Below are 16,970 nucleotides of genomic sequence, written 5' to 3'. Positions count from 1 at the left end.
TGCAAGGAGAGTGGAGAAAAAAAAGGGAAAGATAAAGTCGAATTTTTAGTTAAAACCATTTTGACAGCTGTCGTTTGCATTTGAATAACTGCCGTTGGCCTTTCACGGCATTCACTGTGCCGCCGACTGTATGCTGTCAGCGTGAAAAAAGCAATTTCGAAATCCACTAAAACGCGAAGGAGCTCGAGGAGCGCATCAATCATGGCCTTCATGGGTGTCGCCGAGCGTGGCTGGTCATAAAACAAAAAAATACAAAGGGCCCGGCCCGCTTTTCTTTTGAGCCCTCAAATTGTTTTCCCATATTTCGAGTGTTAGTTTTTTTTTGTCCCCACTTTTTGCAGCTTGTCTAAATGCATAGAAAAAAACTAGGTAAAACTCCCATGCAAAAATTGTTACTTTACTGTTTGCTAAAACACACTAGGTTTTGTAAATTTAATTCTAGGTGTCTAAGAGTATGCAGTAAAAATGCTTTCATTGTATTTATAAAATTAAAATATATTATTGCATACTTTTAGACACCTAAATTTACAGTTAAATAGAGAAAGAACAATTTTTCGGATAATTAGCCACATTTTTTAAATAAATTACTATTTCCCTAAAAAAAATATCTAGGTAAAACTTTTATGCAAAAATGTTTACTTTACTGTTTTCTAATAACACTAGGTTTTGTAAATGTAGTTCTAGGTGTCTAAAAGTATGCAGTAAAAAATGATAGTCGTGTTTCAGAATGCTTTCATTACATTTATAAAACTAAAATATATTATTGCATACTTTTAGACACCTAAAATTACATTTAAATAGTGAAAGTACAATATTTTCGAATAATTAACAACATTTTATAAATAAATTACTATTTCTCTAAGATATACCTATTTACCTATGAAATCACTTTAAAATATAAGTGTAGGTGTCTAAAAGTATGCATTAAAATAAGGGATAGTTGTCTTCTGAGTGATTTTATTGTACTTTTGAGTTCCAAATTTATTGTTGCATACTTTTGGACACCTAACAATACATTAAAAATATAACAAAATTCCAATAGTTAAAGTAAAATTTTTCTGTCAATTTACAACATTTTATTGTTAAATTACTATTTCCTTAACAATTACCTATTTAGTATGTCTTGGGGCAGTTTTAACAAATCAGGATTTTACCTAGATAGATTTTTTTTTGGGTGTATATAGTTCCTTTGAGCTGACATCCCAAAATTAGTGAGCTCCCAAGCTCGGGTTAATAAATACATTTAGCAACTGGACTTGGCTTGACAAAAGCCATAGAGAAATGCAATCAAATCTAATCCAATTCAAATATACATGTGCCACAGCTATGCAAACACAGCCGGTGGTAATTAGGATGGGCTAATCGGATAAAGTAAAAACTTGGCAAACCAAATCAAAATACGGATTGCCACAGACCCCCACAGGCAAGTTGCCAACAATTCTGGCCAAATGCCGCTGCCTGGGAATTGGATGCATAAATTATTCAGCATTCATAGAGTGCCTGCCTGTATGGTGGGTGTGCGATGCTGTGTGTGTTTGTGGTTAATAAGATTATGCAATAGAACTTCCTGCCGGGACAGGAAATACCCAGTCAGATATATATTTTAGAATTTATGCCCGAGTTTCGTTGGCCCTGGCTTCCTTGGACCAAATGAGCTTGCACCGCTTGACTTTAAAGAGATTGGATGGGATGGGCATGGGATGGTTACGGTCCTGATCTTGGTCTTGGCTGGCAAACTTTGGCATCCGCCTTCACATCCGCTGGTGGGCAAAAATGTCGCGGGAGAATGTGTGTTAACAAGTTTAATCAAACGACAATGTCGGCAGATACGTGCATACTTTTAGGCATATGGGCACGTAGAGTCGGGAGTCGCGGGAAAAAGCGCACGACTTGGGCCCCAAGTCGAGAGTGAAAATGAGTTCTACTTTCAAATTGCTTTAGTTACGCATTTAAGGGCATAATGAATAAAAACTTCGCCTATCTTGAACGCCTGAAGAATTCTAATTTGTGACGCCAGGTCTTGCCATTTGTCAACACATTTGATTTACATAATGGGTAGAAGGGCGTTACCTTTTTACTCTAGATTGGCGGGGCTAATAACATTTATGATTTGCAAATGCTATGTTATTTTGGCATTGCAGAATAATATATTATATGGCTTTCTTAAGTAAATATAGTACCAAAAAAAGGAAGACTATAAAAAACCTTTTTTAAGACAGATAAAAAATTCGAGTAAGCAGAATAAAAATAGAAGTAAAATAAATATATAAAAAATATTGTTTTATATGATAAAACTCAAAAAGAAATTAGACGGATTTTATTAATAAAATAAAATGTAATAATAAAAATGTTGCTTTTAAAATTAAGTAAATGTAGAATGTTTCTTTATTAGAATTACCAAACTACAAGAATGAATTTTTTTTAATTAAAATAATTTTTTGAATTTTGGGATAATACTTTTTTTTAGTGTAATATTTGACTGAGTATATTTCCAATGTCTACATTAGGGAGACAGGCAATACCTAAATTTTAAGAGTTATAACTTAACTGTTTTGGGTAATAACTCCTTCACTTTAAGTAGGTTTTCCGGGTATACCGAATATAAATCAAGTTTACTTGAGGCAATTCTAGTTAAACAGATTTTCAGCGCTAAAAATAAATACCCATATTTGACTTTCGCCATGTGGCAGATGGGAAATGAGAGTTTGGGCAAGATAAGCACTTTCCTATTTGCCTGTCCCCATTACTCTGGGTGCCTAAACCCCCTTTTGGGCGACACCCATGGGCTTTTTGGGGCCAAAAGACCGTCTCGCGTTAACAGTGACGCCTGGCATGCCCAACACTTCTCCATAGATAAGGCCTCTAGGCGGGCACTTCAACTGATACCGATAAACATAAAGCCAGTCGGTCGCAGTCGCGGTCGAAGTTGGCGTCGCCGTAGCCGCGCCGAGCAAATTGCCAATTTAAATTGGCCGCGTTAAATTAGTCGAGTTATCAGCCTCCACGGCGGCAGGTGTGCGGAAGGTTTTCGGTTTCGTTTTGGATCGGAGCGGATCGGTAGTGCTCTATATGTGGAGTACCCTCGTACTCGTAGCCCCCCCGAAAACCAAGTGATTCAGCCTATGAATGGCCCTCGTGGAGCGGAAGTGGTTACGTGCGAAGGTGTAAAATGACCCCTTCGGCTTTGGATTTGCAGTTTTTTAGGAAGTAAAAAGCCACGAATGTATTTCCCTCGATTATAATACGGTCATTTTCGGTCTTGACATGCCCGCTATGCGTGTCCCACACTCAAGTGGTTTGTTGAAAAGTGAAAAGCTACTTATAAAGCCATGAGTTCGTTTTGGTGAATAAAAGTGTTCTGCCTCAAAATACACCTCTCTATTTCATTCTCCTTTCTGTTTGACAAATGGAAAGTCAACAAATATATCAATCATCTTGAAGTTCTTGATATTGATATCTAATCAAAAGATATGGCTGACATATTCTTCGACAACTTTGTGAAAACATTCAAGTGCTCTAACCTGTGAAAGAAATAATTTGTGCGTCAGAACTAAAAAAAAAAAAGATTTAAATTTGGATCAATTTCGAAGTTTTTGTTATGTATAATATAACCAATCACCTTGTAAGACGGTAAAAACATGCGTGAACTTTACCTTTTGCCATAAAAAAAAAATCTTATCGCAGCACGACTACAGTTTCCTTGAACGAAAATTTCATTGTGAACGTGATTATGCTATAAACGAAATCAAAACCTAAAAACAATATAAAGAGCTGGAGCAAATCGAGCAATAACTTCATTATGAAATGCAATGAAAAAGCGAGCTGCGGAACAACAAATAAAGAAGCAGAAAAGTGTGCTGATAACTGCAAACGAAATGTCAATAAATTAATATAAATGAGTGACTCGTGACTGGCGGCTCCGAATCACACCGGCCTTTCTCTTGTCGATATTGTTGATGTAGCTGTTGTGTTTGCCATTACTTACTCGCTTTTTTACATTTTTTATTTCCAAAAACCATGGCGGTGAAAGCCAGATACAAATGGCCATCAAAACAAGCAGACGGCCAGCAGTTCTTTATTTTTCCAATGTGAAGTGCACATTGGCGTTATCAGAAAAAAAGTGGTATAAGGAAATACAATACAATACGTGGTTGATAAAACCCAGCTATATCTACGAGTATCTGATTTTTGAGTCCGGTAAATACTCCAAGTTCGGGGTCTTAACTCACACACCCCCCAAGAATGGTGGCCGTTCAAGGCATTTGCCTCAGAGCTTTTGGCCAAACAATGAAATCCCACCGCATAAATAGAAAACAATTAGGCATTTGAAACGATAAGAGCCAAATAGATGATAAAAGCCAGCAAGCATACTGACTCATCGCGAACAGAAACAAAAACCCGAGAAATTGGTAGCACTTCCCGCTCTCAGCGGCAATTAAAGCACAGAAATCAGAAAAGCAGCCAGTTGACGATGCGCATAATTTTTGAACTTTGAAACTTTTGTTCCACAAACAAATTTATCAGATGCAAAGCAAATGCTGCTCCCGGTTTTCTGGGACAGTTGATAAACCGATGTGGTCAACCCCTTGGATTTAGTGGTGCCCTTGGAATCCTTTGCTTTTGATTGCCAACTGAAAGATGATGGCCTGCACAATATCTGGCTCGTTGCCTTTGAGTGTGTACTTCTAGTTTCTCCAGATTCCGGTTATAGCTTCCCAGATACAGACTTGCACACTGAAAACTCAATCGGTTTTTCAATATATTTATCTGATTTCTTTGATTTGGAGTCGTTTGTATTTCATTAAAAATAAATGGAATATTCAAATTAAACATTTTTCAATTGAAGCATGGTTCCTTACTTTATAAAACCACATTTTGATAGTTACTTCTTGACATCTAAATAACGGAATAATTTTAATTTTAAATTTGACAATTAAAGCAAGGGTTCTTTCTTTATAAAACCTCATTTTCATAGTTACTTCTTGACATCTAAATAAATAAATTTAAAATGTTTAAATAAAGCAAGGGTCCTAACTTAATAAAACCACTTTTTGATAGTTACGTCTTAACATCTAAATAAAGGGGACATTTAAATTTAAAATTTGATAAATAAAGCAAGGGCCCTAGCTTTATTAAACCACATTTTGATAGATATTTTTTGACATCTTTATATAACTCAGTAAATAAGCGTTATGTAAAGACTTCTATATCTTTTATTTAATTAAAAATTGTGGGCAATTTTTCCTAAAATATATAGAAGGCTTAAGAAATAATCTTAATTTTTAAGTATTGCAAGTAACCTGCATTTTTTATGTATAAATAAAACTTATCAACACAAAACCCAGTTTCCGGAATCCCTCAAAAGTGTCAGAACCATAATCTTGATGTGCCAAGCCACACGTATTATGATTATTATTAAATAAAAGTGATAAGAACTTTTTGCAAAGCTTAGATACAGCGACTTTAAATAAATACATAGAAGTCAAAGCTTATCAATTAATGTTCCAAGTAAATCGAATTGTAGCCCCATCACAATCGAAGCATACATAATCCGCGACAATTGCAACCGAACACAACCAATTTATAGCCGCAATTAAATCCTTGACCATAAATCAGGGAATATGGCCGGGGTAATCAAAGTGTTTAACCCACACGCAGCAACCGCAGCAACCGATTTGAGATAAAAGAGCCAGCGACTAGCCACGGCTAATAAAAGAGTAGCCAGATACAGATACAGATACATTAGCCCGATCCGAATCGACGACAATATGGCCTGCTTTCCCCGACTTTTCCATCATCGCAGCAAAAACAAATTCACCCCCGCCCAAGATGAAAACACCGATACGATACTCAACACACAAGATAGTCCAGTGGTGAGTTCCGCGTGCCACAGATCACGCTTTAGTATTGCACTTGTCTGATAACTCGACTGATAAGTTCATCAAGTGCTTAATTAAGTTAATCGGGGCGACGAGAGAAAACCATAAATAATGTGTAGCGAAACGGCAAATAAAATGGGGCTGTGTAGACTCAAAGATACCCAATACACTAGATATAAAAAATACTAACATATCAAGCACCTTTGATCTCTAAACGGAATAGTAAATAAATTGGGGTGGTGCAGGATCAAAGATACCCAATATACTAGCTTTAATAAAAAGTACTAAAATATCATATACCTTTGATCTCCAAACTTAAGACAATAATATGTTATTAAGTCCAGCACATATATTTTACAGTTCTTATCAAAACTGAAAATAGTAGTATATTACTTCACAGAGAGAATTCTGACGTTCTCATTTGAGTTGAAAATGTTCTTAAAAACAGACAACATATTTAAAGTAGAAAATGTATTCATTTTGCTCGAATCAAGTTGAATTGGCGGTATTTACATTGTATATCTCTTTTCTCAACACTTCGTTCTAATATCAAGAACATTGATACAAAAATGTGCTTACACGGCTTTTAGGAACGATTGTTCTTAATTCAAGAACAATATACTTGAATATTTATCTCTGTGTTTATTTCTAGTTTCCTGTTTTCTTCTAATAATATTCCGTCTATTCTTAAGAGCGGCAATGACCTTGTACTCCCCAAACATAGGGTATTGAATCACGTTAAAAAGTGTTTGGAGCGAAACCTAGTTTTTTTTATCACTAATTTTTTGCCCATGACGCTTACTTTTTAACAGGCTTATCTTACAACCAAAAATAATATAGGGAAAAACACGAGTGCCGATGGGTGATTTCCCATTAACTTTTGTTTATATATGAGCAAAGTTCGTTGAGCAAATAAAATATATTTGGAAGGTTTGCCAAAACAATAAACCAGTACTTTCAAAAAAATATGCACAAACAAAGATTCCAATTTAATAAAAAACAAACAGCTCAAATACATTTGTATATTTTCTCGAGATACTTTGACAAATTGTCACAAGGACCGACTTCAGGGAATACTTCAATCTGCACGGCACTTAACTATCTGCAATCCTGGCGTTTCATCAATAACAAACATTCTACGACGAGTTGGTATTAGGTATGCAAAAATATGATAAGCATGCATATAAATAGGTGTGGGAAGATACGAGAATCGTAAGAAAAATCATTCACCAGTGGGGGGGGGCTTTCAGCTCATGCATAAATCTAAAAACAAAATATGTGAGTGAGCAGCTTGCAGTCGTGGCTCCAAATGACGTATAAATATGCAGGATCCGTCGGATGTCTGGGCTATCTATAGAAACATCTGTAGCTGTCTTTTTACTGGGAAGTACTAGGAGTAGGACTGGGAATGACATGGTTCCAGGCGGCAGAACTGAAATGAACGTGATTGCACGCACAACTTACATGTCGCCGTAATTCTAAATAACTGCGGGAGTTTGGGGGCCAAGGCCGTTAGAAAGGCAAAGGGCCCCGGGGAGGAATACGTGAAATGACGTAGACTGAGAATCAGAGGGATTTGGGAACCTCCACCCCACAAAAACTGCAAGTCTGCGTTATCGCTGACTTTATCGGCCAAAAACAGAATTTGGCGCTTCCGTGGGAAAACGGAAAACCTGTCAAAATGCCGTCGTTTAGGTCGATTAGCATATCAAAGCATATCCATCCAGGCGATTCGCAAATTGACACGAGTTTATTTGTGTCTTCACTGGGCCCCAAAACAGGCTTGAATTTTTCATTAGAACCCTTGCCAATTGAAAGATATGATGCTTTTCAACTGAGTGAACTTAAAATATTTACATACCAAGTTGAAACTTAAAATAATTTTGTAGTCAATTCATATTAGAAATACTAAAAGCAGCAATAAGTTCAAACTAAATTATGACTTATGACAAGCACAAGTCATAACTGCCTTAGTTATTTTTAAACCATTTTGCACAATGGAAAAAAACATAACTTAAAAATACTTTACGACATATGACAGCCACCCGTGTCAAAACTTTTTCGCTTTTGAAGAGGTTACAAGTCATGAAGTCGAGATGGAATAATACGTTTGTAAATCAACAATGCTTATGGTAATTTGTGAGATTTGTTCAAAGCTTTCCGTTTATCACCAATTTAAGCCAATCAATCCGGAATTTGTACGGGGAATGCGTAAATGACGTGCTGAATGGTCGAAATAGGGACACAATTGGGCAACTTAAATGGGTAGGGTATTATGTATGGTAAAGCCATGTATTTAAAAAAGAAAATGACAATGGAAATTGGTTGGTTTCGGCCTATTGAAGGCTTAAGGGGAGAGTGTGGCTAAAAAATTTGTAGGAAAAAATGTTTAGCATCAAATTACTTTTACAGAAATAGATATAAGTTCAATATAAATAAAGTATTTTATTTTGAAGTCATACAAAAAGAGTTACTAACAAAAAAACAAATAACAAAAATAAAAGATTGTTTCATAGAATCAAAATGTTCTTTCTTTAAGTATTTTCAAAGAATAAATTATTAGTCTTATTAAATATATATCAGGTAATTTGTAGAATCGGAAAGTAACAAAATTCGAATTTTTAAAATATATAAATTATTATCTTAACTATTATTATTATCTTAAATGAGAACCGTACTAGTGTAACATTTTTGATTACTTTTGATGTTATCTTTAAATAGTATTTATGTTGTATCCATATAAGTGTGAGTTGAATCGAAAAGTACCTTTGTGTCAGCGGAATAAAGCAATAATTCATGCAAAGTAAATATTAGTCATAAGTGGGCTAATAAAAAAGGCTTCTGTTGATGATTTTGCGGCTTACATTGTTTGTACTTATAGTACGATTTTTTTGAGTCAATATTTATTTAAGCCAATTAAGGGCATGTATAAACAGATGGCAGAGGGAAGTGTTTATTACTCGTGCTTACAAATCTTGTAAATAAAATGTTATTAATATGGGTCATTTGTGTTTCAGCAAATTGGTCTGTACATTCGTCGCGAGGAGAAGCCTCTGTACTCGCCCATCGTTACTCCAAGTGCCAGTGAGGTGAGTTTCCTTCAATAACCATATATCATATCCCAGAAACCATAACCCAGAAACCAGAACTCAGAGCCCCGTAGCCAGAAATCTGCTAACTGCACTATGTACCCACCTTTCTTTACCCATATCTATATACTCCCCACCTGTTCCACCTGTCTTTGTGGAACTCGACTAATATTTGCACACATGCTTGTATGTTTCTTATACTTTCAAACGATTCGGGGTACACACAATGCTATAATATCGGCACAAAACACTTGTAAATATATACACACCCGTCAACGCCTCCGCTGTCCACGGAACTCCGAAAACTTTTGCACCGCTGTGTTTGTCTTTGGTGGATGTTTGGTGGATGTCCTTGGTCCTTGCTCCCTGGTCCTTTAGGCCAAACTTCAAAGGCTGAGACAGCAGTCGCCCGGCTCTCCCCCCTCCGTCCTGCAATCGGTGGCCGAAAATGGTGGGGCAAACAATGGCAACCTGGAGCGCAAGTTTCGCTCCAACAAGGACAAACTGCAGGAGTCGTCCTCGCTGGGCGGCAGTGCAATTAATGTCACACGCTCAAGTTCGAAATTAAAACCAGTCAAAGAGCGACGGGCCACCGCCCTGCCCTCCGAGGTGCCCAGCATTGAGGTGGAGGAGGTGCAGCAGGATTGGGAGGAGCAGGAGGAGCAGCCGGGTGCTAATGCACATGCCATCGATGTCCTCGTTGGCGGCAAGTCAAAACTCAAAGTGAATGTGAATGGCATAATTGATGAGGGCGGTGACGATGAGGATGTCGCCACGGCCACAGCCACACCCTCGCCCACAACACCTGTGGGCTGCGAGGGTCCTGTAAAGTTTTTCATTGGTCACACGCAGGAACTAAGCGACCGGCAGACGGATGACACCTTGTCCTGGCAGAGCAGCGATGCCAATAACAACAACAGTAGCAGTGGCAGTGGTAGTAGTACTGCCGCCATTAACGGCAAGCTGACAAATGGCGTCCTGCCGCAGGACCAAAAGGAGCCGCCCCGCGCCAAAAGCTCCGCCAGCCTGTCACTCAATTATCTGGCCAAGAGCCAGAGCCAAAACCAACTCCAGATACCGCCGCAGCCGGACAACCCACGTCGCCGACGTGTGTCCACGATGCCCGATATTAACATACCGCCGGCACCGCCGCTGCCCCCCGAACTCCTCGTCCCCGGCACGCCCCTCCACTTGAGGAAGAAGCGGAGCGTGGAGCGCTCGCAGGACCTCCTGCAGGATGCCTCGAATAGTCGGGTAAGTAATGAGGTGGCTGGACAGGAATGGCCAGAACTCTGCGGCTTTTCAAACACTCACGCCGGTGAATGTCGCTGGGAGAAGGGAACTCAGTTCTTTTAAGGACTATGTGGGTTTAATAGTAGCAGCGAAGATGGTTAACTTTTCTAGTTCTAGGTGGAAAACTTCACATTTTATCACCCTCTCTTTGTGTCCCTTCAATAATGTTTACTAGATCATTTCCGCAGAAAAACTTACTACGTGCTCTTTTCCCTAGTTTAGGGCTTAAAAGTAAAACCACATGATAAAAGTAATTTAACGATAAAGAATAAAATGTAAAAAAAGTATTCATAGAATATCAGGTTCATTTAAAAAACATCATTAATTTTTTTTAAAGGCCTATGATGATTTTATTTGATTACTATGTATTTTATAAAATGACAGGCTATTTTAATTGAAATTTTTTGATGTTTTGATTTTCTTTTGACTTTTAATTCTTCTACTATTACTATACTCTATTTTAAGATAAATAAAAAAAATGTCAGGGACTGCTTTGTTGAATAATTTTTAGATCACAAGATGTTTGCTTAAATAATTCAGAATATTTAATAATAATATATATTATTATTTTTATTCACAATTTTAAAGGGAAAATGTATTTTATTTTCGATTTCTTTATAATGCCAAACACTATATATAAACTTTTTTATCATTGGTAAGGATTAATAGACATTGTAAGAAACAGCACAAATTTCATATACCTTCTGATAAAGTAAAAGATATTTTATTAAAATTCACTTAGAAATCGAAAGGATCTAAAATTTAGAATTTTACCCACAACTTTCTCTGCCCTTATATTTTATAAAATATTTCCTAAAAATGTTGCATACAATTTATTATAGTTTGCAATAAAAGGAAATTGTTTTGAGCAATGCAGGAAGCATTATAGGTTATGACAGTTTTTGAGTGTTTTGTGGTTAGATGTATAAGTTTTTATTTTTTTTTCCATAATTGTTAGACTTTATGTCAAAACTTTGTAGTTCCTTTCTGCTCTACGTACTAAGGCTTGCCGAAAACAAGTAACTAGTTTCGCTTCATGTATGTTTATTCAGAAACCCAGAAACTTTTCTCCTCTGACAGGTTGTGTGTGTGTTTGACTGTCGGAAAGCTACACTCCATTTGCTATTTGATGCAACTTTTATGTGGGAGTCAACATTTAGCCCTCCATTGCCCAAAGGCAAAACTGGGGAAACTGAAACACCGAACAGCTGCCTGCAATTGAACCGTGCGCCCAGCACACTTGTAAAAACAAGTTAAATGTTAATTGTTCGCCAACAGACACGGACCAAAACTTTGCGCCAACCAAAAAAGGCACTTTCCCCTGCTGTTTTGGATGTGCTCCATTGGCAGCCTGTGGCTAATCGGTCCAATATAGCGAAATAATGCTGCTCAAGACAATATGGTGTTTTTACTTAACGTTTACTACCAAGTACTTTTGTTGCCAGTTTCCTTAATATTTTCTCAGGTTACTTATTTTTGGTAAAAAACCAAGACTTTATAGAAACAAATTTCCAGAGGCTTATCAGAAACCATTAAGTAAAAATCGTATTTAAGCGAAATACAATCTGAGCTCTTATCAGCTATATTAAGAGTATCTATTCCCTTTTTTTCCGCCCATTTCGCATGAAAACTACCAGGATCAAATAGCAAAAACGGAGGAGGGCGGCTTGACTCAGAAAACCAGCGATACCCCAACACCGAAGACCCATCGCGTGGAAGGTGGCCTCATCTATGTCCGTCCCAATTTCCCCATTCAAGGCAACATTGAAATCGAATTTATTGCAAAGGACGAAGCGTAAGTGAAACAACCAAGCTGAATTAGAGAAAAACAAACAATCCTAGGGTTATTACCGCCCCCACCCAACCAATGATATCCAACGAATCCGCCCCACAGCACACGCAATCTCATACGAACGGCCATTGAGCGCAATGATTTCCTTAATAATCTAATGGACAAGGAGCGCAAAGAGATGGTTATCAATGCAATGGGGCCGGCCAGCTACAGGAAGCACAGCCTCATCATCCACGAGCACGAGGAGGGCTCCGAGATATATGTGTCCGCCGAGGGGCAGTACGATGTCATCCGTGGGGGCCAGCTGGTGGCCAACTTCGGACCGGCCACCGTCTTTGGCGAACTGGCCATCCTCTACAATGCCCCGCGACAGGCCACCATACAGGGTAGGTTCTTTGCTTTGGGAAAAATAGGGAAAAATATAGGTACACAGAAAAAAATCACCAAAGGATCAATGTTATTAATGGCATCAGTCTTATCGCTGAACAATGTTAAAGTGATACTGAATAATGTAACTTTGATATTTAGAAATGATATTGAGCAATGTCAAATTGATATTGAGAACTGGTATTTCTTAAAATTCTCTTAAGCTAAAAGGAGATAACAGAGAGAGAAAAAATACTCTTGGTAAGAGAATTACTCTCAGAAATAAAAAAGAGAGCAAAATGCAAGATAGCAGTGATATCGTTGAATAATGTTAAAGTGATACTCAATAATGTAAGTTTGATATTGAGAAATGGTTTTGAGCAATGTCAAATTGATATTGAGAACTGGCATTTCTTAAAATTCTTTTAAACTGAAAAGGAGATAAAAGTGAGAAAAATTACTCTCAGTAAGGGAATTACTCTCAATAATAAAGAAGAGAGCAAAATGCAAGATTGCAGAGATATCGTTGAACAATGTTAAAGTGATACTGAATAATGTAACTTTGATATTGGGAAATGGTATTGAGCAATGTCAAATTGATATTAAGAACTGGTATTTCTTAAAATTCTCTTAAACTGAAAAGGAGGTAAAAGAGAGAAAAATTACTCTCAGTAAGGGAATTACTCTCAAAAACTATATCCTATGATAAAATGATGCTCAATTTTATCCAAATTATATCCTATGATAACTCATAGATTTTTTTCTCTGTGTCCTTGAAATACAACTCCGTTGGATTTTATCCTTTCTAGCTGCCACCGATGCACGCGTTTGGAAAATCACACGCGAAACCTTCCGGGCCATCATGCAAATCTCTGGCTCCAGGGAGCGCGAGGAAAACCTTCAGTTCCTGCGGTCGGCACCGTTTTTACAGGAGTTCGACCAGAGTCTGCTGCTCAAAGTCGTAGATCTCCTGCAAAGGGTAATAAGTCAGCCGAGCTATCGATAGACGCAACCCAACTCAATTACTCCATTGTATTCCAGAAATTCTACGAGACCGACAGCTGTATTGTGCGCGAAGGCGAGGTGGGCAACGAGTTTTATATCATACGGTGCGGAACCGTGACCATAAAGAAGCGGGATGAACAGAATCAGGAGCAGATTGTGGCCAAGCGGAAGCGGGGGGACTACTTCGGGGAGCAGGCCCTATTGAACGCGGATGTCCGACAGGCCAGTGTTTATGCCGATGCCCCGGGCACCGAGGTGCTTATGTTGGACAGAGAGTGAGTACCAAAAACAATATGTATTCGGTAAAGTAATGATAATTGCCATAACTGATGAAACATGTAAATTATAGGAAAATAATTATATATTATAAACAACAATAAGCTAAGAAATTAAATATTATTATTAAATTCTAACAGATTCAGCCAAATATTTAAATACCACCCAACTAAAAGCATTCCCTGAACTTTTAAAATTTGAGATGATGATGATTAATGATGATTTTTTAAAATTTAGGACATACTGTAGTACAATATTATTATACTAAAGTGAGAAAGCTCAGGACTACTCGCTTCAACTTATAGAAACCACACAAATACTATAAGTTTTTGAAATATCTTAAAGATAGTGATATACTGTTTAATAATAAGCACTGTAAATTTTAAATTTATGAAATATCTTCCATCCGTCTTATACTATTTTCCCATGCTTAGAGCCTTCATAAGCTATTTGGGAACCATCAAACAGCTGCGCGAGAAGCCCAGCAGCCAGCGGAGCGATACGAGCGGTCGATCTAGTAACAAATCCCTGGAATTCGACAACGAATACTCCCAGGTGGCCATCTCGGAACTGAAGAAGATAGCCACTCTGGGCTGCGGAGCCTTTGGCCGCGTGGATCTGGTGGCCCTCGGCCAACAGGCTCTGGCCCTGAAGATCATCAAGAAAATCGAGGTGGTCAAACAAGATCAAATAGAGCACGTTTACAACGAGAAGAACGTAATGATTAAGTGCCGCCATTCGCCCTTCATAGTACAGTGAGTCGTAACTCAGGCACTTAACTTCGTCCAATATTAAATGTTATTTTATTTCAGACTCTACCGCACGTACCGCAATGACAAATACGTTTACTTCCTAATGGAGGCGTGCATGGGCGGTGATGTATGGACGGTGATGTCAAAGCGCCAGTATTTCGATGAGAAGACCGCTAAATTTATAGCGGGCTGTGTCGTCGAGGCCTTCGATTACTTGCACTCGCACAACTTCATTTACAGAGACTTGAAGCCCGAGAACCTGATGCTGGGCACGGATGGCTACTGCAAATTGGTATGGGAATGTGAAACAATAGTCCAAGAAATCTATATATGTTTGAAAACTCTTAAAAAAGCTACTAAAAGTAGACTACTATAGACTACTATAGATTTGAGATTTAAAGCCCCATTTTTAGCGTCATACTTGTAGACATCATTTGTTAAACGTTTGATATTTAATCTCTAAAGAATTTTGTATTACTTAGAAAAGCTTCTAAAAGTAGACTCTATATTTGAAGTTTTACAGTCACATTTTTTACTGCATACTTTTAGAGAGTTTTTTTAGAGTTATAAAATTTTATTTTAAAAATCTCTAAACAGTTCGCTATATCACTTTAAAAAGCGTCTAAAAGCGTCTATATATGTGTGTTGGAGGAAGTTCTATTTTTTTACTGCATACTTTTAGACACCTCTCTAAGAATTGAAACCTTTAGTCATATAAAATATTTAAAGATTTGAAAAAACTTAAAATGATGCCTGAATCTGGTCAAGTATATCTTCTTATTTCCTGATTTGAAGTTTATTTTAGATTTTAAAACTCCTGAAATTTTTGTACCACCCTTAATTAGGTTGTGTAACTATAGAAATCCTACGTTTGTTCCAGGTTGATTTTGGGTTTGCAAAGTTTGTGCGGCACAATGAGAAGACCAATACCTTCGCCGGAACTCCAGAGTATGTGGCTCCTGAGATAATCCTGGATCGTGGACACGATCGAGCCGTAGACTACTGGGCGCTGGGAATTCTTGTGTACGAACTGCTTGTGGGTAAAACCCCCTTCAGGGGCGTTAATCAGATCAAGATCTATCAGCAAATCCTCAGTGGCATCGACGTTATCCACATGCCATCGCGAATCCCCAAGTCCGCCCAGCACTTGGTCCGCCATCTTTGCAAGCAACTTCCGGCTGAAAGACTAGGATACCAACGCAAGGGAATCGCCGATATTAAGCGGCACAGCTGGTTCGAAAGTCTGGATTGGCAGCGACTGAAACTGAAGCAATTGCCCTCCCCCATCAAGAGACCCCTGAAAAGTTGGACGGACCTGCAATATTTTGGGCCATCGGGTGTGGAAAACGACTACGAACCACCGGAGGAATTGAGCGGTTGGGATAAAGACTTTTAAAGCTGAGAAGTAAATTATGTACAATTTCGGATATTAGTTTAAAGTTTTCTTATGTAATTTTGGGTATTACCCACGTAGCAGCCATAACAACCTCGTATTAATTACTAGCTTCGAAAATAAGTCCTATTAACCATTCGTTACATATTTTATTCTAATGCTAAGAGCTGTAGTTGTAAGTTGTAAAGTACACTTTAAATTGACTAAATTAAACATGAACAATTATATCACCAATTTGTAAAAAGTCTTTGGTAGGGAGCCCATGGCATATTCAAGTAAGTTCTTTGAGTACCTTTCAATGGTAATGGCTTTGACCTTTCAAATGACTCGTTTTCAACATTTCTTTTGAAACATTTGACAAGTTACTTGCTTTGAAAGTCAACATAGACTGCTTGGGCAGCTGGGCCCGAAGGTTTATTTGTACTCGCGGCATCAATTAGAACCGCAAACTGGTTTTCTTTGGCTTTCACCGACACACACCACAGGTAAGTAAACAAATTCAATTTAGCCATTCCATTCCATCCCGCTCTCTGCTTGCCAACTGCAATTCCACAAAGTTGCGAAATATAAGACCACTTTGTCTCCAGCAGGGAGATCTCTTAGTTATACAACCTAACTTATTGTGACGCCCCCGCCTTGTTTTGCTACATACTAGCATTTATCATCGTCATCAATATCAATGTAGTTCCTTTGTCCTGTCTGTCCTGAATACATCATCATTTGTGCGGGGCTTTCATCACCTACTATGGCCTTGTTGTTTTCCCTATTACTAACAGAGTCTTAATGCAGTTTTGAGACTCACAATCAAATTTACAACGCCATATTGCGTTTATTGAAATTTCTAGCTATACAGTTTGTTGCTTAGTTGTTTGTCTATAAAAGGAGTCTAAAAGTATGCCACAAAATATTTGCTGTGTAGAAGTTCTAAGGATAAATGACATAAAGCAACTGCCCTACTTTTCATAGCATATTTTTGGGCACCTTTTCAAAAGATCTTAAAAATCATTCATCATTCTAAAATCAATCTTTGCAAAATTCATCGAAATTACAAGATCTTACATATGACTCAAGCTATTTTAAAACCGTCTAAAAGTATGCTACAATTTATTTGGTGAAGAGAATTCC

General features: G+C 37.8%; 2 protein-coding genes across 11 annotated transcripts in view; one reads left to right on the top strand and one right to left on the bottom strand.

Moving 5' to 3' along the window:
* LOC119548666 overlaps positions 1-16,970 on the bottom strand; it is a 131,506-nt gene that overhangs the window by 94,364 nt on the left and 20,172 nt on the right. The gene's annotated exons all lie outside the window — the stretch shown is intronic.
* LOC119548667 (cGMP-dependent protein kinase 1) lies at positions 2,730-16,070 on the top strand. Of its 6 annotated transcripts, none has more exons than XM_037856103.1 (11): positions 2,730-3,057; positions 5,659-5,873; positions 8,897-8,968; positions 9,347-10,222; positions 11,899-12,056; positions 12,156-12,439; positions 13,229-13,398; positions 13,461-13,699; positions 14,135-14,455; positions 14,513-14,744; positions 15,333-16,070. In XM_037856103.1, the coding sequence occupies exons 2-11, from the start codon at positions 5,769-5,771 to the stop codon at positions 15,846-15,848; spliced, it is 2,973 nt and encodes a 990-aa protein (XP_037712031.1). In that variant the 5' UTR covers positions 2,730-3,057; positions 5,659-5,768; the 3' UTR covers positions 15,849-16,070. The 6 variants fall into 6 exon arrangements, with proteins under 6 accessions (XP_037712031.1, XP_037712030.1, XP_037712029.1 ...); XM_037856102.1 differs by having other exon boundaries at positions 2,730-3,295; XM_037856101.1 differs by having other exon boundaries at positions 2,730-3,343.

Source organism: Drosophila subpulchrella, chromosome 2L, assembly GCF_014743375.2.
Source record: "Drosophila subpulchrella strain 33 F10 #4 breed RU33 chromosome 2L, RU_Dsub_v1.1 Primary Assembly, whole genome shotgun sequence".
Lineage (NCBI taxonomy): Eukaryota > Metazoa > Arthropoda > Insecta > Diptera > Drosophilidae > Drosophila > Drosophila subpulchrella.
The sequence above is the reverse complement of the archived record's forward strand: the minus strand, read 5'-3'. Positions and strand labels throughout refer to the sequence as shown.